The following is a 22,633-nucleotide window of genomic DNA, read 5'->3' as shown; positions in this document are numbered from 1 at the left end:
TTCTTCCCCCTCATTGAATTGTGTTGGCTCCTGTAAAGAAGAAAAACTCTCCTGTGTGTTTCTGTCTACTCATAGCACTGCTCACAGTGAAAACTTTAGGGACCAGCTATGTGGGGTTTTTCCCACATCAAACAATTCTGTGACACCAGCTGGGTGTCCTACACTTTAACTTGGTTCTGACACCAGTTCCTGGAGTTGATATCAGATTCCACAGGTTAAGGGTTCAGGCCCACAAGACTGCCCCCTCCACTCTGGAGGCCAACCCAAGTCCAGGTTGTTACTGTGCTTCTGACCCACTGACTATATACACTGGAAGTTCCCACAACCCCCTCCTTAGGTTAGATTAATTTGCTAGAGCAGCTCAAAGAACTCAGTAAGTCAGTTTACTTACTAGATAACCAGTTTATTACAAAGGATCTTAAAGGATACAAATGAACAGCCAGATGAAGAAATACACAGGGCAAGGTCCTGAAGGGTCCTGAGCACAGTAGTGTCTGTCCCAGTAGAAACTACCATCATACTCCTGGCATAGGGTTGCAGTCTTGTCACAAACCCAGAATCTCTCCTGATCCCATAGTTCAGGAATTTTGATGGAGGATTCATGATGTAGGCACGAGTGATTAAATCATTGGCCATTAGTGATCAAGTGTATCTTCAATCCCCCTACCTTTCCAGGAGGTGGAGTTGGGGACTGGGGTAGGTTCTAGCATGTTCTAGCCCTCTAATCACTGGGTTGGCTCTCTGGCAACCAGCCTCTATCCCTAGCGGCTTTCTAAAAGTGACCTCATTAACATAAACTCAGGTATGGTTGAAAACAGCTTGTTATGAGTAACAAAAAAAGACCCCTTTACCTCTCTTCTCATTGAGGAAACTTCGAGGATTTTAGGATTCTGTGCCAGGAACAGGGGCTAAGACCAAATGTATACTTCTTATATAAATCACAATATCACAGCACCCTTGTGAGGAATCAATCGACCATAAAGGTAAAAGTTTATTTCTGGATATCAATCCTATTCCACTGATCTGTGTGTCTATCCTTAACCAGTAACACATTGTCTTGATTACCATAGCTTTGTAGTAAGTCTTGAAATCAGGGAAAACGTGAGTCCTGCAACTGTATTCTTCTTTTCCAAGACGTTTTTGCTATCTTGGATCTCTTGCATTTTCATATGAATTTTGGGATCAGCTTGTCAATTTTTACCCAAAATACAGCTGGTATTTTGATAGGGATTGCAGATCAACCTGGAAACTATTGCCACTTTAACAAAATCAAACTTCCGACCATGAATATGGGGCATTTTCCTTTTATTTAAATCTTTAATTTAAATAAAAACCAATGCTTTGTAGTTTTCCATTTACAAGCTTGCACTTTTTTGTTAAATTTATTTCCAAATATTTTTTGGATGCTATTATAAGTGGACTTGTTTTCTTAATTTCATTTTTGAATCATTTGTCACAAATCTATAGAAACATAATTGAATTTTGTGTATTGATCTTGTATCCTGTAACCCTCCTGTTTTCATTTGTTGATGTAAATAATACATAACCAATCTATAAATTAGAATTGGGGTGAGTTTATTATGCGCCAACCCTGAGGACCGTATAGCCTGGCAGAGTCCTTTCACAAAGGCATAGAGCACTCCAAAGAAGTGGGGGTGTGCAGAGCGGTTATATACAGTGAAAGAGCATGCATCACATATCACCGGAATGTCCTTTTTACAATAGTCATGAGATTGCCTTGCCAGCATAGCAATTCGGTGAACACAGTGGGTCAGCAGTCCCAAGGTGGATGGTCACAAGGTGAACGCAGCAGGTCAGCAATCAGTCCTTAGTTTAGGGAGAGATGCTTATTCTTAAGGAAATGCCAATTTGGGGGAAGTTACAGCCTTATCTTTAAGGGCATTGTTCTTGTCTTTGGGACGTAGTAAGTACTTAAAGCAGATAGACAACGCATGCTAAATGGCCACGGTCAGGCCCTTTTGGAAAAACAAGTTCAGGCTGAATTAGTTTTACACCAAATGGCTTCCTCATATCCACCAATATATCCCATTGCTTGTCATTTATTTATCACATTTATTAGCTGTCATCATTTTCTAGTGGATTTTAGGGTTTTCTCTATTTGAGATTATGTCACCTGTGAACAGAGATCATTTTACTTCTTCCATCCCAAACTGGATGACGTTTTTTCTGCTCATCTGATTATCATGGCTAGGATTTTAAGTAAAATATTAAATACAAATTGTGAGATCAGACAACTTGTTTTGTTTCCGATCATGTGGGAAAGCTTTCCTTCTTTCACCATCAGGAATGCTGTTAGCTGTGGCCTCTTTGTAGATGCCCTTTATCAGGTTGAGGGAGTTCCTACCTATTCCTTGCTTATTGAGTGTTTTTATAAGGAAGGGGTGTTGGATTTTTTTCAAATCTTTTTTTTTCTGTGTCTGTTGAGATGATAGTGTGTTTTTTGCCCTTTATTTTATTAAAATGATGTATTATAATAATTGATTTTCAGAGGTTGAACCAACTTTATATTCCTGGCTGAAATCCTCCTTGGTCCTAGTGTATAATCCTATTTCTGTGCTATTAGATTCAGTTTGCTAGTATTTTGTCAAGGATTTTTACATCTATATTCATACAAGATACTGCTCTGTAGTTTTCTTGTGATGTGTTTATCTGGCTTTGGTATCAGGGTAATACCGGCCTCATACACTGAGTTAGGAGTGTTCCTCCTCTTATATTGTTAGGAAGAATTTAAGAAGGATTGGGGGGGGCCAGCCCCATGACGCAGCGGTTAAGTTTGCACGTTCCGCTTCTCAGCAGCCTGGGGTTCGCCGGTTCGGATCCCGGGTGCGGACACGGCACCGCTTGGCACACTGTGCTGTGGTAGGCGTCCCAGGTATAAAGTAGAGGAAGGTGGGCATGGAGGCTAGCTGAGGGCCAGTCTTACTCAGCAAAAAGAGGAGGATTGGCAGTAATTAGCTCAGGGCTAATCTTCCTCAAGAAAAAAAAAGGGTTGGGGCTAATTGTTATTTAAACATTTGCTGGGATTCGCCATTGAGGCCATCAGGGTCTGAGCTTTTCTTCATGCGTAGTTTTTTAGTTATTAATTCAATCTCTTTGCTTGTTAAGGCCTATTCAGATTTTTTATTTCTTCTTGAGCCAGTTTTGGTAGTTTTTGTGTTTCTAAGAATTTGTGCATTTCATCTAAGTTATCTAGCTTGTTGGGATACAGCTGTTTATAGTATTCTCTAATAATCTCTTACTTCTATAAAATCAATAGTGATGTCCTCTTTCAATCCTGATTTTAGTCGTTTCTATTTTTTCTTGGTCAGTCTTGCTAAAGTTTTATTAATTTTGTTGATCTTTCAAAAAAACAACTTTTTGTTGACTTACTGTTTTTTCTATTTTCATTTCACGTATATTCACTCTGAAAACATTAAATGAGTCTTTTTTATAATTTTCTCCTGACAAATAGGTGATTTTTAGGGAGGGGAAATGCTGCACTCAACATTCTGCCATTCTGGAAGGAAGACTCAATCCACAATTTTTTTTCCAATTTGAAGTAGTTGCCAACATAAAAAAAGTCCATTTATTTCTGGTCTCTCTGACAAACCAAACTTTGTCTCATTGCAAACACTTTCCCACTGCTAGCACCCACTCCGACCAGAGCCAGAGTTGCTGCCGTTTCTCACAGCATACATGCCCTTTTCCCCACAGCTCTCACCCAAAGCTATTCTCACATGTAGGCATTTGCAGGCGTTTGAGTTGCAGGCCCTGTGAGTTCAGGAAAACTTTAGGCGGAGGCCACAGCACAGGTGAACGCACAGGGACACAAAAGAGCACACTGTGTGAAGAAATGCACTGCTCCGTAGTGCACAAGCTGAAGCTGGACAGACCAGCTGGCCCAGGCAATGAAGGCTAACGAGACTGGATTTTCTCCTAGAGGTACTGAACAATTTTAAGCAAAGGATAGGTATGATCAAATTAACATTTTTAAAAGATCATTCTAGCTGCCAAGAGGAGAACAGATGAAAGGTGATCAGCCACATGTGGTCACCATAATAGAGATGGGAAGGTCTGAAGACCTCAGCCAAGGCATGCCCTGAAGAAAGAGAGGAGTGAAAGGAAGAGCAACGGTCCCAGTCTGATTTCCTAGTCACTTGAATGTGGCGGGCAAGCAAGGGGCCGCGAGGAGGATGCGATATCATGGTGCTGCTCTGGCTCTCTGGTGCACGCGAACCACCTGGGAATCTTGCTGACAGAAAGGTTCTGGTTATTTAGGTCTAGGTGGGCTCTGAGACTCTGCATCTCTCACGGGTTTCCCGATGATGCCAATGCCGTAAGAGTGTGGTACTACAAGCAAGATCAAGTCTCCAGACAGACCTGTATTCAAGTCACAGCTCTGTCACTTTCCATCTGTATGATCTTGGGAAGGTTATCTACCCTTTTTGTGCCTTTTTCTCCTTATCTGTAAAATGATAGTCGTAGTAATAATAATAACACCCACATTTTAGTCTTATTACGAGGGTCAAAAGCAATAATGTGCATAAAGTGCTCAGAATAAAAGAAGTATTCACTAAATATTAGCTGCTATTATGACTACTTTGGGGATTATTGCTCTTCTTTTTGTTCTATTTATTACTTGGACAATGGCACCGTTCACTGAGCTAGGAGCAATGAGAGGAGAAAAAGAAATGGAGACACTTAGGTTTGGCCGTGTTGAGTCTGGAGTGCCTCTGAAGCATCCGGTGGAATTCCCCAGCAGATTGCTGCATATCTGGCCCCAGGGCCTCAGTGAAACAATCCGGATTGGAGATGTGTGAATTTGGGAGCCATCACCATGGAAGTGGTGATGAATTCATAAGAGTTGGATAAAATCACCTCAGCTACATGCAGAAAGGAGCCTTGAGGCAAAGCTCAAGGATCGTTGGTATTTAAAGTAGAGGCAGAGGACACTGGCAGAGATGAACTTTAATTCTTTTAAGCTCAGTGGCAGTTCTTAATGTCTAATATAGTCTGGTTATATAATAAATATGTACCACATAATCCAATTAGCTACCTTCAGATTTTCTTTTCCCCAGCCAGGCTCCCGTGCATTCTTTTGAATATTTTCTTGGCTAGAATCTAAACGCTTTCACAATGCTTGTCTTCCCCACACCCCACATTGCTTCTTCGCCTTATAGCAAGAGTGACAGGAAATACGGCTCCTGCAGTTCCAAAAAGAATGATCTCTCCTTCCTCCTTGCCCCCCCAGCACCCGATCTGGAAAGTGTAGACCAGCACTGTCCAAGAGAACTTTCTGCAATGACAGAAATGTTCTATATCTGCGCTGTCTATGGTGACACTCTCTAGCCACATGTGGCCATTGAGCTCTTACAATATGGCTGTGTAAACAAAAAACTAAATTTTTAATTTAATTCCATTTTAACGAATTTAAATTTAAATAGCCGCACATGACTAGCGGCTACCGTATTGGACAGTGCAGCAGAAGATACTGAAAAATAGTTATTCATTGGATGACAGCTGGAAGAACTGATCTTTAGCAACTCCTCCCAACGTAGAGCCACAGTCCCTGTTACCTCCAGCAGCAGGCGGGGCCAATGGGGAAACAGATCAGGTGAGCAAGTTCTAGGCGTTAGAGCCAGAAACGTAAACTTTATGCATATCACAACTTTGCCTGAAACTATCGTGTAGGACTAAAAAACTGATATGTACACATGCAAACAGGCTTTAAGCAATTGCAAAATATATTTTTACCCTGAGATTTCCTAAGGTAAGTTATGCCAGTAGCATGGCCAGCTTCCTCAATATGCAATCTGTGCAGTCACACAGGACTCTACACTTCGTGGGTTGAGTTAGCTTAAGACTTTGCTATCACTGTCTTGAAATTCTTCATAATTTTCTAACAAGGGGCCTCACATTTTCATTTTGCACTGGGCCCTGCTAATTTTGTAGCTGATCCTGGCCACAGCATTTTGGGACCCTCTGTTAGAGATTAACTATTGAAGCTATGCCTCTCCCTGTGGTTAATTGTTCGCTGGTATTTAATATCTACCTATACTCAATAAAATGACTGACTGATTCCCCAATTCCCACAAGACTCTCCTGAGTAGCCATTCCCTGGTCTCTGAAAGGTAATGAGAAGACAGACATTGTAAGAACTGCCAAGGCTGGCATCTCTCTGGTATCAGACAGTTATCCAGAAAGCTGGGGAAACCTAGTGACTACAACCACTTTGGCATCTCGCTTAGTAGGAAGCTGGACTCAATGGCATAGAAGGTATATTCTAAATTCAAGATTCCATGTGATACTCTCATCCACTAAATTATTTCTCTTTCAAAGGAAGTCAGCAGAATGGTCTTCCTCCAGTTCTCAAACCATGGCATTCTCAAAGCTTTCCAGAATGCTTTAGCTCTGAAATCTGAGAAATGTGACGAGCCACTTGGATTTTCTTATGAACAGCAGAGAGGAAGAGTTCTCCTTTGGTTTATTAGTATCAGATGTGACTCAGATGCTATTCAAGCATATATGGACACTTGATTCATACATATTTTTTATCCTCAGTAATACTTTCTGACAAGAAGTTTTGTGAATTAACCATATGGAATTAAACCTGAATGCTCCAAAATTAAATAAGTATAAGGCAACTTCAATTACCATCTGATCTGAGCATACTATCCTCATACTTAAAAACCTAAATCATGCAATTGACCCCGAGAAAATTTAAGTTCTATTTGCCTTCTGATTTACAAGTGAAAAATATTGACACACATGCCGCCATTTTCCCTTTGCATGATAACAGGCATCACTAACAGATCATGGCACTCATGATCATGGCCTCTGACCACATGGACTCAGAAGTCCTTCACCACAATACTACAGGTCGTCACTACCAATCAGCTGGAGTAGGCATGAAAGATGATTTTTACATCCTTGCATATGCTAATTAGGTAAAAGTTTTCTCTAAATACCCTGGGGGCAGAATATCCCAGGTTAAGGCAATTTACATGTTGAAATGAGTGGGTCTTAATGAAGAAGTAGCTTCTCACCTCTGCGTCTATGGCTACACCTGCTATCTTATGACTCAGAGAATCAGGGGATGCTGAGAAATTATCTTTTTAGGGTAATGTGATGGAGAGTATTAATTCATCAGTCAAACCATGCATTGGGCCACTGCTATGCACTACATGGGTTATGGGTTATGTATTGAATGATAACTCTTCTGCTCTGATAGTTAAAAGTATAGATGGAAGGAAATTTACAGAAAAAGTTTCTGGTCACAATTTGTTGTTCATTTGATGTCTAATCAATACAGTTGTAAGAGCCAGCCCTGCTGGCCTAGTGGTTAAAGTTCAGCACTCTCCACTTAGACAGCCTAGGTTTGGTTCCTGGTTGCAGAATCACACCACTCATCTGTCAGTAGCCATGCTGTGGCAGCAGCTCACGTAGAAGAACTAGAAGGACTTTCAACTAGTATATACAACTGTGTACCGGGGCTTTGGGAGGTAAAAAAAGACAAAAGAGATGGGTCCATCCCAGTGGTGTAGTGGTTAAGTTCACATGCTCTGCTTCAGCAGCCTGAGGTTTTCTGGTTCAGATCCTGGGCGTGGACCTATACACCACTCATCAAGCCATGCTGTGGCAGTGGCCCACATAAAAAATAGAGGAAGACTGGCAACAGATGTTAGATCAGGGACTATCCTCCCCATCAAAAAAAAAAAAAGAAAGAAAAAGGGGAAGATTGGCAACAGATGTTAGATCAGGGACAATCTTCTTCACCAAAAAAAAAAAAAAAGAGGAAGATTGGCAACAGCTGTTAGCTCAGGGTGAATCCTTCCCAGCAAAAAAAAAAAAAAAACAAAAACAAAACCCAAAGATCTTAGCACTCAGAGGGTGCAACTTATGATATATTTAACCCCCAAAAGAAATATCCATACTCAAAAACTTTTAGGCACGTCCAAAAGCACAAGAAACTCCAAGTAGGATAAATGCACAGATACACACATAGACACATCATAGTTCAAATGCTGAAAGCCAAAGGTAAAGAGAAAATCTGTAAAGAAGCAAGAGCAAAATGACTCACCACATACAAGGGAACCCCAATAACATTAACAGTTGGCATCTCATCAGAAACAATAGAGCAAGAAGGCGGTGGGATGACATACTGAAAATGCTGAAAGAACAAATAAACTATCAACCAAGCGCCTTTTAGCTTATATCTTTCAAATGTAAAGACAAAGCAAAGACATTGGCAGATAAATAAACACTGAGAGAATTCGTTGGTCGCAGATCCACCTTACAAGAAATACTAAGTTCTTTAGGCTGAAAGCAAGTGATCCCAGAGAGTAATTCATACACACACACACGCTCAACACACACACACAAAAGAAGATCAATAAAGGTAATTGTGCAATTTTAAAAGATAGTATAAATTCCTATTTCATCTCCTTTCTTTTCTTAAATATTTGAAAAGTAATTGTATTTTTTTTAAGTGTATATAATTGTATTGCTGGGCTCATAACACATAGTAATTTCATATACTTGACAATAACCACACAAACGAGGTGGATGGAAACAAAGCTGTATTGAAGTAAGGAAATGACACCAGATGGTAATCGAATCCACAGGAAAAAGTGTAGAGAACCAGACACGGTAAAGAAGAAGATAAATATAACAAACTCTATACCTTGTACTTCCTCTCTTTTTTTCTCGTCTTCATTAATAGATGAAAATTATAGTAATTATAAATTAAAGTAATTATAACAGTATATTTTTGGGTCTGTATCATACACATTTAATATGTGTGACAATAATAGCAAAAAAGGAGAAAGAGGAAATAGAGCTGGATATGAGGAACCTTCCTTTATCTCATTTAAATTAAGTTAGTACAAGTCTAAGTAGATTCTTATAAGTTAAGATGCGTGCAATAAGCCACAGGGCAACAACTAAGAAAATAACTCAAAAATATATTAAAAAATCACTCAAAGAATTACACTATTAGAAAATATTCCCTTAATATACAATGCATGCAGTAAAGAAGAACTAGAGGGAAAAGACATGAGACATTTAAAAACAAAGAGAATGGCAGACACAAATCCAAATATATCAATGAAAACATTAAATGCAAATAAATTCTAAAACTTAATCAAAAGGTAGAGATTGTCACATTGTATTTAAAAAATCCAACTACATACCATCTACAGGAAACACACTTTAGATCAAAAACTACAAACAGGTTGAAAGTAAAGAATTTATCATGCAAAGAACAACTATAAGAAAGCTGGAGTGGCCATATCAATATGAGGCAAAAATAGATGTTAAAACAAAATCGTTGTGAGTGATGAAAGGGGAGAGTTTATAACAATAAAAGGATCAATCCATCAAGAAGATATAACAATTATAAACATATACACCTAGCAACAGAGTCCTAAAATATAGGAAACAAAAACTGAAAGAATTGACGGGAGAAATAGATGACTCAACAGTAACAGCTAGAAGCTTCAATACCCCTCTTTCAATAATAGATACAACAAGCAGGCAGAAAATAAACAAGCAAATGGAAGACTTGAATGACACTGCAAACCAACTACACCTAATGGACACCCATAGAACACTATCCAACAACAGCAGAATACACATCCCTCTTAGCTGTACAACAATGTTCTCCAGGAGAGACCATACTCTGGGGCGTAAAGTAAGGCTCAGTAAATCTAGAAAGATTAAATTCTTACAAAATGCTATTCTCTGATCAAAATGGTGTGACATTAGAGATGAAAACACAAAAATATTTGGAAAATTCACAAGTATGTGGAAATTAGGCAATACATTCCTAAATAACCACTAGATCAAAGAAGAAATCCCAAAGGAAACTAGAAAATACCTTAAGATGACTGAAAACCAAAACACAATACACCAAAATTTCTGGAATACAGCAAAAAGCAGAGATTGGAGGGAAATTTATAGCTGTAAAAACCTATATTAAAAAGAATAAAGATCTCAAATCAATCATCTAGCCTTCTACCTTAAGAAACTAGAAAAGAACAAATAAAATTCAAAGCAAGCAGACACAAGAAAAAATAAAAATGAAACTGGAAATATATAAAATAGAGAATAGATATAACAATAGAGAATGTCAATGAAAAGTTGGTTCTTTGAAAGCGTCAACAAAATTTACAAACTTTTAGCTAGACTGGCCAAGAAAAAAAATAAAGAATACTCAAATTGCTAAAATCAGGCATAAAAGTGGGACGTCACCATTGACCGTACAGAAATAAGAAAAGATTATAAAGGAATACTATAAACAACTGCCTGGCAAAAAATTAGAAAGCGTAGATGAAATGGACAAATTCCCAGAAAGACACAAAGGATCAAAACTGACTCAAGAATAAATAGAAATCTGCATAGACCTACATCAAGCAAAGAGACTGAATTAATAATAAAAAATTACCTACCAAAAAAGGTCCAGGAAAAGATGGCCTCAGTGGTGAATTATATTGAGTATTTAAAGAAGAATTAATACCAAGACTTTGCAAATTCTTCCAAAATATAGAAGAGGATTAAACACTTCCCGACTCATTCTGTGAGGCCAGTATTACCCAGACACAAAACCAGACAAAAATATCACAAGGAAAGAAAACTACAAACAATATCTCTTATGAATACAGGCACAAAAATCCTCAAAAAAATATTAGCAAACCAAATCCAGCAAGATAGAGAAAAAATTATACACTGTGATCAAGTGAGATTTATGGCATGAATTTGAGGTTCATTTGACACCCTAAAATCAATTAATGTAATATACTATATTAGTAGATAATGGAGAGAAACCACGTGATCATCTCAATAGACACAGAAAAAGCATTTGACAAAATTTAACACCCTTTCAAAATAATAAAAATAAAGAAGGAAAGCACTAAAGAAACTAGGAATAAAATAGAATTTCTGGTAAAGGGCACTACAAAAACCTACAGCTAACATCATACTTAATGGTAAAATATTAAATGCTTTCCCTCTATAATGAGGAACAAAACGAAGATGTCTTCTCTCACCACTTCTATTCAGGTTCTAACCAACCAACTAGGCAAGAAAGTGAAATAAAAGGTGTCATACTGAAAAAGAAGGACAGCTCTCTCTATTTGCCAATGATGTAATCTTATATAGAGAAAATCCTAAAATATCCTCTAAAAACTATTAGAAATAATAAATGAATACAGCAAGGTTACAGAATATAAGATCAATATATAAAAATCAATTGTGTTTCTATAGAGTTGCAATGAAAAATTTGAAACAAAATTAAGAAAATCATTTCACTTCCAATAGTATCAAAAAGATAAATATTTAGGAATAAATTTAACAAAAGTAGTGCAAAACTTATACTCTGAAAAGCCAAAACATTACTGAAAAAAATTAAAGAAGACCTAAACCAAAGGAAAGTTTTCCCACGTACATGGATTGGAAGATTTAATTGTTAAATTGGCAATGCTCCCTAAATTGATCTACAGATTCAATGCAATCCTTATCAAAATCCCACTGGTTTCTTTGCAGAAGTTGACAAGCTAATCTTCAAATTCATATGAAAATTCAAGGTCCCAGAATACCCAAAACAATCTTAAAAAGAAGAAAGTTTGAAGACTCGCATGTCTTGATTTCAAAATTTACTACAAAATTATAGTTATCAAGACAGTGAGTTACTGCCATAAGGATAGACCTACAGATCAATGGAATAGGATTGATATCTAGAAATAAACCCTTACATTTATGGCCAATTGATTTCAATAAGTGTACCAAGACAATTCAATGTGGAAAGAGTAGTCTCTTCAACAAAGGGTTCTAGAGCAATTAGTTGGGCACATGCAAAAGAATAAAGTCAGACCACTATGTCACACCATGTACAAACATTAATTTAAAATGTACCAAAGACCTAAATGTAAGACTAAAACTATAAATCTCTTAGAATAAAACATAAGTCTTCAAGACCTTGCATTAAGCAATTATTTCTTACATATGACACCAAAAGCACAAGCAACCAAAAAAAAGTAGATAAATTGGACATCATCAAAATTAAAACTTTTGTGCTTCAAAGAAGATCGAGAAAGTGAAAAGACAACCCAAACAATGAGAGAAGACATTTGCAAATCATATGTCTAATAGGAACTTGTATCTAAAATACATAAAGCACTCTTGCAATTCAACAGTAAAAAAAAACCCGATTTTTTAAAAAAACAAGTCTCTGAATAGACATTTCTCCAAAAAAAAAAGATATACAAATAGGCAATAAGCAAATGAAAAGATGTTCAGAGATATTAGACATAAGGGAAATTTAAATCAACACCACAGTGATATACCACTTCACACTCACCAGGTTGGCTATTATCAAAAGACAAACAATAAAAATGTTGGTGGGGATGTGGGAAAATCAGCGCTCTCATACACTGCTGGAGGGGATGGAAAATGATGCAGTCACTTTGGAAAACGGTTTAGCAATTCCTCAAAAGGTTGCATATAGAGTTATCATACTCCTAGAGAATAACCGAGAAAATGAAGACATATATCTACACAAAAACTTGTACATGAATGCTCATAACATCATTATCCGTAATAGTCAAAAGAGTGGAAACGATCCCAATATCCATCAACTAATGACTAGATAAACAAAGTGTGGTATAGTCACACAACAGAATATTATTTGACAATAAAAGGAATGGAGAACTGATACATGCTAGAACATGAATGGCACTTGGAAACCTTATGTTCAGTGAAAAAAGCCGGTTGCAAAATACCCCATATTATGTGATTCCATTTAAACAAAAAATCCGGAGTAGGCAAATCCTTAGGGACAAACAGTAGATGACTGGCTGCCTAAGGATGAGGAAGCTGAGGGCAAAAGGGGAGCAGCTTAATGGGCATGGAGTTTCTTTTTGATGTGATGAGAATATTTTAAAATTGACTATGGTGATGGTGCACAACCCTGTGAATATACTAAAAAACATTACATTGTACACCTTAAATGGATGAATTGTACAGTACGTGAATTATATCTTTGAAAAGCTGTTATTCAAAAAACTTATGAAGAAGAGTGGGAGAGGCAGAAAGAAAAAAAGCAATGGAAAGGGGAAACAGAAGGAGAAAGAGAAGGAAGCCTCGTTAAATTAGAACTAATAACAAATAGGAATCCAAGCAGAGACTTTGAGGCAAACACTGCGGAGATGGAGAGCTGTTAACTTCGGTGTGACTTGCACAAGCCCTTTCTCTTTCTCAGCCTCAGTTTACTCATCTGCAGAATTACGAGTTAGACCCATTCCGTCAGACATCTCAGGATCTATGTTTTTCTGACATCTCTGCCCATCTCCAAGGAGCTGTAAATACTGGATGAGTCAGTTATCTTCTGGGGGCTGCCATTATAAAATGAATTAAAAGCAAGAACTCTGCTCAGTCAGCCTGCCAGAACTTTCTATGCCCTGAACCCCTTCTCTACCAATTTCCCACTCCCCCAACTCTCTTTCTAACCCTTGATTTTTTGCTGCTCCCAAAGCTCATCCTGAAGTTAAACTGAGGCCTCTAGGAAGCCCAACCTTGGTCCATCCTACCTGGAGTCCCGTGTGTCTGGGATGGCACGATCGAGGGGCAACTGGTCACTGAGGTAAACGTTGTAACCGAACTTCTGGAAGAGGTCCTGGGCCCTTTTCTGCTGGGCCTCAGAAAGACCCTCGCCCCACTGCTGGAAAAGCTGTGAGTGTGGGAAGAGTGCTTTTCTGGGTTTGTCCTTCTTTGTGTCATTCGCCTTGGTTTCCACTACCTTTTCAACAGGATGCTCTCCATTTTCCATCCACTCCATTGTGTTGTCCACATCTTCTTGCTGCCTCATAGTCAATTTCATAATTTCTTCTGCAAATGAAGGGCAGAGGGGAAAACATTTCAGCCAACCTTAGTTACCTGGGCATTACTTTCCATCCAAATTTCCTTGAAATGTTTTCTCTCCACATTCTAAATCTACAAGCTTGTCCCAGAGGATGTGATATGTCAAGGGAACTTGTCAGAGCCATGCTAGGCTGTCCTGGGAAGGCATGTACTAGAACATACCTCTCCTTTCAGCCCCATCAGAACTTATCTATCCAGAGTCCCACACCTTCAAGATGCCTCTAGGAACTGTGATCTGAGACATAGATTGATAACAAGCTAATATTTTTCAGAATAAGACCCAAGAAGCACTTACATTAGAATCATCTGTTATGATTATTTAAAGATGTAGATATCCAGGCTTATCCTCAAATCAACTAAATCAGAATCCCAGGGTCAGGTGGGGATGGGGGTAGCAGAAGATACCAGAATCTGCATTTTTGACAAAATCAAGGAGTAATTCTTTTGTGCCATAAAATGTAAGAAACATCATCCTACACTATGAGTGGCTAACAAGGGTGAATCTATTCCACCTACCACCACCATTACCCACCTGCCCCTTCACTTCTCCTGCGTTTGATTCACCAGGAACTTTTAAATTGGAAATGTCCTAATCTCAGTTTGCAACTTGCTTGGTCATAAGAATGTCTTCAAAAGCTTGTTAAAAATACAGAATCCAGGGCCGGCCCTGGGTAGTGGTTAAGTTCGTCATGCTCTGCTTCAACAGCCCAGACTAGTGGGTTTGGATCCCAGGCTCAGACCTACATCACTGTCAGCCATGCCATGGCAGTGACCCACATGCAAAATAGAGGGAGACTGGCACAGATGTTGGCTCAGGGCGAATCTTCCTCAAGCAAAAAAAGAGGAAGATTGGCAACAGATGTTAGCTCAGGGTGAATCTTCCTTATCAAAAAATAAAGACATACAGAATCCCAGATCTCCTCCAGAGATTCTGATTCAGTAGGTCCATGGTGAAGCCTAGGAATGTGCATTTTTAACAATTGCTGCAGATAATCTAACGGTCATGTTAATTTGAGAAACACTGCGTTAACTAGAACAAATGAACAGTCACAGACCCAGGCAGAGGAGGCCTTCCAGGACCCATGACATCAACAGTAATGATTTTGGAAAATAGCCTACAAATTTCAGAGCACTCTGCCATCCATTGCTTACTTCACCTTGACAAGAGCCCTCTGCCACTTCTGTCTGGAGAGTCTAGCATGTGCACCTTGAACACCCTCAAGCTCAATTCTGTGAACTCCACAGAGAAAGAGAAAAAAGTAATTATTTAGTGCAGGTGCTTCTGTCTGCCAATCCACTCAAAGACCCAATGCTTCTAAGTTAGGGCTGAGCATATAATTCACGCATCAGATTGGGGCACTTTTCAGAGTGGATGGAGCACAGTTAAGAATTATGCAGCAGGTGTAACCAGGACAACAGGTGTAAACCAGGACTATTCCAGGACAACCAGGACTGACCAGCACCCTACACAAAGGAAGCAGGAGAATCTGTTAGTCTCTCAGGGGATGACTCAGCTTAGCCAAGTCTGATTCTGGTAATAAATATATCGTCCCCTCATTGCCGTCAAAACCAGTGTCCTTGTCCCCAAACACAAGGCCCATGATATAGCTCCATCTTGGAGCCTGGGCATGTGACCATTTGCCTGGGAATATCATGAATAGAAGAAAGAGAAAACAGTTTTGCCTGACTCTGCCTCTGGCTGCCACTGCCACTTGTCCCCGGCCAGGTTCCCCTCAGCTTGCGCTGCCTTGCTGCCATCATTTCTCTCTCAGTGAGCGCTTGCTGCATCACAGAATTACAGACAGACTCCAACAAGCTCCTCTACCTGTTCTCCAAACATAGGCACCCCCGTCCTGTCCTCTGTCCTCTCCTGATGATCTCGTCTATCCCCAAGGCCTTGCCTTTCCCCTCAAGGCAACTGTCGCCCCCCACACACACACAATCTGCAGCTTTAGACTCAGGCTGCTGAATCTGAATCTCACCTCTGCCGCTTACCAGTTGCAGGAGTTCAGCAAAGTATCTTAACTTGTCCACTTCCCCATCTGTAAAATGGGGGTGATAGCAGCACTTGCCACATAGATTTTTGGGAGAATTAAATGGGTTTGTTCACATAAAGCATTTACAACTGTGCCTGTTGATGTGGATCAAGGCTGCCCCAGGGAGAGAAGCCCAAGGCGTCCTGGCCTACTTGCTGATCTATATCACCCTCCGGGAAGCATGACATCCTGACCCGATTCGTATCTAAAGTTATGAGACCACATGATAACCAGACCCCACCTGCACTGATACCATTTTCACAACTTTTTTACATGACCTTTCCTTTGTCTTATAAAAAATAACTCACATGCCCATGCCTTATAATTTAGCCCCGCCCTCAACACACTGCAGCTCTTCACTGCCCATGGGTCCTGTCGCCATGCTATTCTCTGAATAAAAGAGCACTACCACTAGAACTTGAGAGTCCAAGAAATCTTTCGACTCCTTGGCTCGCAGAGCCCGTATCACCTGTCACTTAATACTCGGTCAATGTTAGCTACCATTGTCATCACTGTTATCATTATTATCCAAACTGGCTATTGGAGACATCTCTCACTTGCTGTTTTCCAAGTTCTCCAAATTCCTTATCAACTGAATTCAAGACCTTCCCCCCAAGTCTCCTGAGGCTCCGTCCCTATTTCTACAAATGGTACCAACTGCTCTCCTCCCACCCAGCCAGCCCCCAAACCTCAGGTCTCCTTTGACTCTCTCCCCACCCCCATTCGGTTGTCTATTCGTGTAGGGTCTACCTCTCCTGGGCAGAACTCATCCTTTTCTTTCCATTCTATTCCAGCTCGATTCCTTATTGCCTGTCACCTGGACTGTTCACTCACCAAAGAGTTAGTGAGCATCTACTCCAGCTACTTCCTAACCACGGCGGCCAACAAGATAGGCTGACAACTTGCATTCCCACAGAGATGTTAAGAGGCTCCCTAACCAGGCTCCCGTCCCCTTCCGAACTGCATGACCACGGCCAGGGGATTTCGCTTCTCAGTGCTTTAGATTTACCAAGTACCTCAGGGGGCTTCTGTGATAACTAAGTGGATTAATACACATGGTGCACTTAGGACAGGGCCTGGCACACAGTAAAGCTTGGCTCTTATTCTGGTTTCTCTGTTTCCTCTGCTAGAGGAGCCGGGTGAGAGATGAAGAAGGGTATTGAGAAAAGCGGAAAACTTTTTAAACTGTTATGCTAAGAAATGGGGGTGAGAACTGATTTGTGAAACATGGAAACACTGTGGGGCCAGGAGAGGGCCAGCTGAGGAAAATGACCCTGAATCTGTAGTGGCTCAGTTATGGGAATTATTTCAGCAGTGCTTAGTACTGAGGTGAAGGCACAGAGAAGATGGGCAACCAATTTCACACTATGTTGGGGGATCTTAGGAGGTTGCAACAGAACAAGTGTGCAACTGTTGGTGCCACTCACATGGACAGTGATCTTTAAATGTTTTTGTTCTTTTTTATCTTTACACTAAATCAGAGTATTCAGCTCCAGTCTCTGATGCACATCCCATCTCTCAAAAACAGAAATATCAGTCAAAAGGGAGGAAATACAAGATTATCAGGAACAAGACTAGCTGTCTGCCCCACCCAGAGACGAGATGTCTGCCCCACCTGGAGACCAGCCCCCATATAACTGGCCTGTCATCTCTGTTCTGTAAGATGAGTTTTAAGGACATTAGTCCACCATCTTCCATCTTTGCTAGCAAAAGCAAATGAACGCTTTCTATTCCACTGACTCGCCTCCTGACTTTTTGGCTAGTCTTACAGCAAGCAGAACGAGCCTGCTGCTCGGTAACACAATGGAGTTGTGGATAAAGGCAAGAGAAGAGTTGGGGCAATGGTGCTGTCACGGAGGAATGTTGAATGAGCATGCTGCAGAGTCACAAGGGGGTGATCAGGAATGGAATTTGTCACTTCAGAGGTGAGCAGTTTGGGGTGATGGCAAAGTCCAGTGTGCACCGTAGAAGTGTGAGGTGGGATGGAGGCAAAGATCTTGACAGGTGGGAAGGCCAGGGAATTGAATGGGTCACCCACAAGACACTGCAGTGTCCAGGGTGATAGCAGGATTGAGGCAGACATGAGGACCGTGAACCAGAAGCCATTACAAAGTCTGTAATGAGTGCGAAAACTTGTCAGGGATGGGTAGAAGAAACTCTAGCAGAGGAAAGAGAGCAGCCAGGCTTTCCTAATAAAGGAAAGGGTTATTACCACAGCCTTCCAACTCTCCCCTTTCTTCAAGTGGACCAAACCTAGAGCCGATTAGTATTTCCCAAGCCCAACATTGATTATGACACTCCTCAGCCTTAAACCCCTAAATGGTAACCGACGCAATCCTCCATAGGGACCCACTTAGTTCTCACTAATCCTGCCTTGACCCACACTAAATGCTGACGGATCAATAGGCTCACCTCTAGCTCATCTAGCAGCTCCCTGCAAGTTAGAAGAAATTTCTAAAAATCCTTTTTTGGATGATTACAGCCCAGGGGCACCAGCTTGGTGAGGGGACAGTCCCATGGTGTTTCCTCCAGGCAGAAGCAGCAACGCCACACCACACAGCTGATGAGCGGATCATGGGCTGAATTTCAGCTACACATACAGCCCCTAAAAGGGAAGCAGGAAAGTCCTGTAACTGGGGGGAGGACGTGTTTGGAAGGTGGCATAAAATTGGCCCAAGGAGAAGGAGAATCAGCTATGGAAGTGCTTAAGGCCAAAAGAGAAGGTCAAAGAAAACTCGGGAGGAAACGCAAATGAGTCTTTCAAAAAAGACTCATGTGGACACCAGGCATATTTGCTCTGGTGGAAAGTAAACAAGCAGAATTTTTACAATACTCCCAATGGAGTAGTATTTTTATTCAAACTCTTCTGTACTAACTGTAGGGGTCACATGGTGGTCCCGGGTTCTCTGTGCCCTTAAACACCCCCACATTGCTCTTGGTCAACCTCTGGTTTTTCTCTTTCATTCACTGCTGTTACTGGGAAGTCATTTGGACCTGGGCACCCTGGAGTCAGTTTGAGTATGTGAGTTCAGAGTCCAGCAGGATGAAAACAGTGTCGTTAGACCATCCCATGACTTACACTGAAGCTTTCCAAGACCCAAAGAGGACACAGCCAATGGCGTTGCTCTGGCACCTCCTTTGAGTACCCCTAGGGAGGTTCCAGAAAATTGCTTTACAACCACCAAGCCCTCTCACAATTATCCTTGTGTATTTGCTTTTGCACTTGGTAGTTTACCTAGCTTGCCTCAGTATCCGTACTGACTGAGGATTTTCTTCAATCTTGTTGAAGGCAATGGACAAACAGGATCTCTGGTGACTGAACAGGCTTCCAATTTCGGGAAGCCCTTCAGGAAAGAAGAGCATTTATGATCTGGGAACAGGGTCCAGAAGACATTTTGAAATTCATCTCAGGTTTACAGAGTCCCTAACACCACATCATTTTAGAGTGAAGCACCAAGAATAACAAGAAAAGGAGGAACTGGTCATTGCAAAGAAGGAAAGGGAAGTAAACTCGATGGCTCCAGGTGGCTTTTAGAGACATGCTGTGCCCCAGCTGAAGGAAAGAAAAGCCAGGCTTTAGGCAGAACTCCTGCTAGTTCAAGGGTATTTCCTGAGTAGGCTGAGCCAGTAGGGTGGGCCAGAGAGCTGGTGCGGTCTGGGTGTTCTGCCAAGGCGTGACAGCGACCGCCCAGGTGCACAGGCATCCTCTCAGTGACGCTGTACTAACTGAGCATATTTGCATAGTCAATGTCCCACCCAGCCGGATGTACTCAAAGCTAGGGCTTCTGGAGCTGACAATCTTCTCTCTGTTTCATCTACCCTCTTCCCCTGTGTCATTCTTCCCTTCATCCCTGTCTGCTTATCCTCTGTCCTCTCCTTCCTACAATCATTCATTCATTTATTCATCCACTTAATTTCTACGTGCCAGGCACAGGAATGGAGTGGGAAGACACTTGCTAAGACTCTCTTTAAGCCAGCCATTATGAAACTCGACTTTCAGGAAGTTGTACCACAATAAAATATAATGAGTCTTATGAGGGAGGATGTAGATGGTGCTATGGTGCTTATGCCTCCCTCCCCCTCCCCCATCTCATTTTCCCTTTCTTCCTCATGTCTCCACGTAAACGCTCATCCTCTCGCCCCGGACTTGCATTTCTTTGCTCCTTTTCTGTCCTCATCTCTTTGGTCCTCTCTCATCTCCCCAAGCCTCCTTTTCCTGCTGTCCTCCCTTCCTTTTTTGCCTCCTGTCTGTCCTTTCTTCTATCTCTCTGCCTCACCCTGAACCTTGCCAATTCTCAATTCTCATTTTAAAAGACACTTTGCCCACCTCCAGCCCCCAAGTGCACACACTCACACATCTGTGCAGCCACCGCCCTGCTCACACTTTCAACATGCCCCCGGGGGTGTTTGATCCCTGTCCCATGGGAACAGGGGAAGCACGGCTGCTTCCTCTCACTGGACTCAGATGCCAAGACACATAGAATTCATAGGACTTAGAGTTTCACGGTGAGCCAGAATCAAAAACAAACCCCAGAATTTGTGTGAACAGGTTAAAATTTGGTGAACCTTGAGGACATTATGCTAAGTGAAATAAACTAGATGGAGAAAGACAAATACCCTTTGATCTCACCTGCATGTGGAATCTAAAACGAAGAAAGAAAAACTGAGCTCATAGACGATGAGGATCAGGGCTGCCCCCGGGAGAGAAGCCCAAGGTGTCCTGGCCTACATGACGATCTATATCATCCTCTTGGAAGCATAGGACGTCCTGACCTGATCCGATCTGATTCATATCCAAAGTTATAGGACCACCCGATAACCAGACCCCACCTACACAGATACCGTTTTAATAATTTTTTACATAATCTTTCCTTTGTCTTGTAAAGAGATAACTCACATACCTATGCCTTATAAATTTAGCCCTACCCTCAACCCATATTTGCAGCTCCTCGCTGCCCATGGGCCCTGACCCCACGCTATTCTCTGAATAAAGGGGCAATACTACCAGACCTTGAGAGTCCAAGAAATCTTTCTTCCAACTCCTTGGCTCGCAGAGCCTGCAGCAGTGATACGGAGAACAGACTCGTAGTTACCGGGGGAAGGTGTGGAGGGTCAGCGAAATGGGGGGAGGGGGTCAAAGGAACAAACTTCCAGTTGTAAGCAGGTCCTGGATATGTGCTGTACAGCATGGAGACCATAGTGAATAATACCTATTGCATATCTGAAAGTTGCTAAGGGAGTAGATCTTCAAAGTTCTCATCACAAGGGAAAAAAATTGTAACTATGTGAGGTGACGGATGTTAACTAGACTTATTGTGGTGATCATTTTGCAATATATACCAATATTGAATCATTACATTGTACACCTGAAACTAATATAATGTTATATGTAAAGTATCTCTCAATAAAAAAAAGAGGTTAAAATGTGGCACACATCAGTTTATAGAGTGCTTTCTGCGTATATTTCCCGACCCTGTGAGGTCAGGTAGGGGTCTTCTCTTCATCTGCATTTACACGTCAAGAGCCTGAGGCTGAGAGAGAGAAGCACCTGCTCCAAGTCAGGCAACCATCGCAGTCATCTCAGGATTCGATCTTAGGTCCTCTAACCAGCTACCATTAGTTCCTGGTAGGAGCTCATAGCAAAATGGAAGGAGGCCTTTGCCCCAGAGCTTGTCACCTCTATTTCACAGCCCCTGTCACACAAAGGCCTAAGGACAGGCTGTGCCTAGATGCTCCTGAGCCTCTCAGGGATTGTCATTCTGAGCCTCAGTCTCCCTGCATGTATGTGTTTATGATCAGGCATGTGTACAAGTGTAGACACACCGCTCCCCCCCACTCACACAGACACACTCTGCTCCCCTCCCCTCAACAGTTTGCTCTGCTTCGCACTAATTCTCAATGCTTACCTCTCATTCAGAGGAATAGAATTCAATGCCAGATGCTTAAATGGAGCAACTGAGAGATAAGAACCTGACCTTTCACTCATTTTTTCCTCCATACCCTTTTTTTTGTTTGTTTTCCTAAACACACACACACACACACACACACACACGATCCCCTCCAAGTTAGTGTTATGAACTTACTCAGGTGCTGCAAGTCCACTTCCAGGGGAGAGAGTCTCTTGATCACCGCCTTGTTCCATTCAAACTTAGGCAAATAAAGCTCCCTTTGGAGACTACTTGGAATTACCTTTTGTAAAGTCCCCTTGGTATAAAATACCAGGAGAAGATTGACAGCAATGGCCAGAGTCAGCCCAATGCAGAGGACTTTGGAGACATTTCTCCTGCGTGTCATCCCTGCCTCTGACTCTGCCACTCCCAAGGGGCTGAGTGTGTCACTACCCAGGCAGGCTAAGGATCAGAATCAACTGAGCCTGGTCTCCGCCGGCTGCATGGATGACACCCTGTCTGCTGAGCCAGATGATCTTCAGGTGGGAAAGCTGTCACAGCTGTCTGACTTCTCCCTGAGCCAAGTCAGGTGGAGTGTGCCAAGCAGCCATCCAATGACTGGCAGGCCACGCAGGCACATGTTGCAATGACTCAGAAGTCAGGTTAACACCTGCTCCCAGAGCTAGCTCAGACTGCAGGGTGTAACTATGTACGTGACGCATGTTCTCTCTGTTCTTTCTGGTTTTGTCTTGGTTTTTAATGTTCCCTCTCCCAGGTAAAACCACTTGGAAGACT

The 22,633-nt window shown here is 41.5% G+C and overlaps 1 protein-coding gene across 4 annotated transcripts in view; it reads right to left on the bottom strand.

The window, feature by feature from the left end:
- GALNT8 (polypeptide N-acetylgalactosaminyltransferase 8) overlaps window positions 1–22,425 on the bottom strand; it is a 47,362-nt gene extending 24,937 nt beyond the window's left edge. For 2 of the 4 annotated variants that reach the window (XR_011439951.1, XM_023643010.2), the window contains exons 1-2: window positions 22,034–22,425; window positions 13,584–13,881 (exon numbers count right to left, since the gene is read on the bottom strand). Coding sequence is in view for 3 of the 4 variants with exons in the window: in XM_023643010.2 (XP_023498778.2) it covers window positions 13,584–13,881; window positions 22,034–22,244 (509 nt within the window). In the remaining variant the exon portion in view is untranslated. Of the gene's footprint in view, window positions 1–13,583; window positions 13,882–18,362; window positions 18,556–22,033 lie in introns of those variants that run through there. The other 2 variants (XM_070270898.1, XM_070270899.1) reach the window with 2 other exon arrangements.
- Between the last annotated feature and the right edge of the window lie 208 nt (window positions 22,426–22,633).

Source organism: Equus caballus, chromosome 6 (genome assembly GCF_041296265.1).
Source record: "Equus caballus isolate H_3958 breed thoroughbred chromosome 6, TB-T2T, whole genome shotgun sequence".
In the NCBI taxonomy this organism is placed as follows: domain Eukaryota; kingdom Metazoa; phylum Chordata; class Mammalia; order Perissodactyla; family Equidae; genus Equus; species Equus caballus.
Note: the sequence above shows the minus strand (reverse complement) of the source record. Positions and strands in the feature narration are given on the sequence as shown.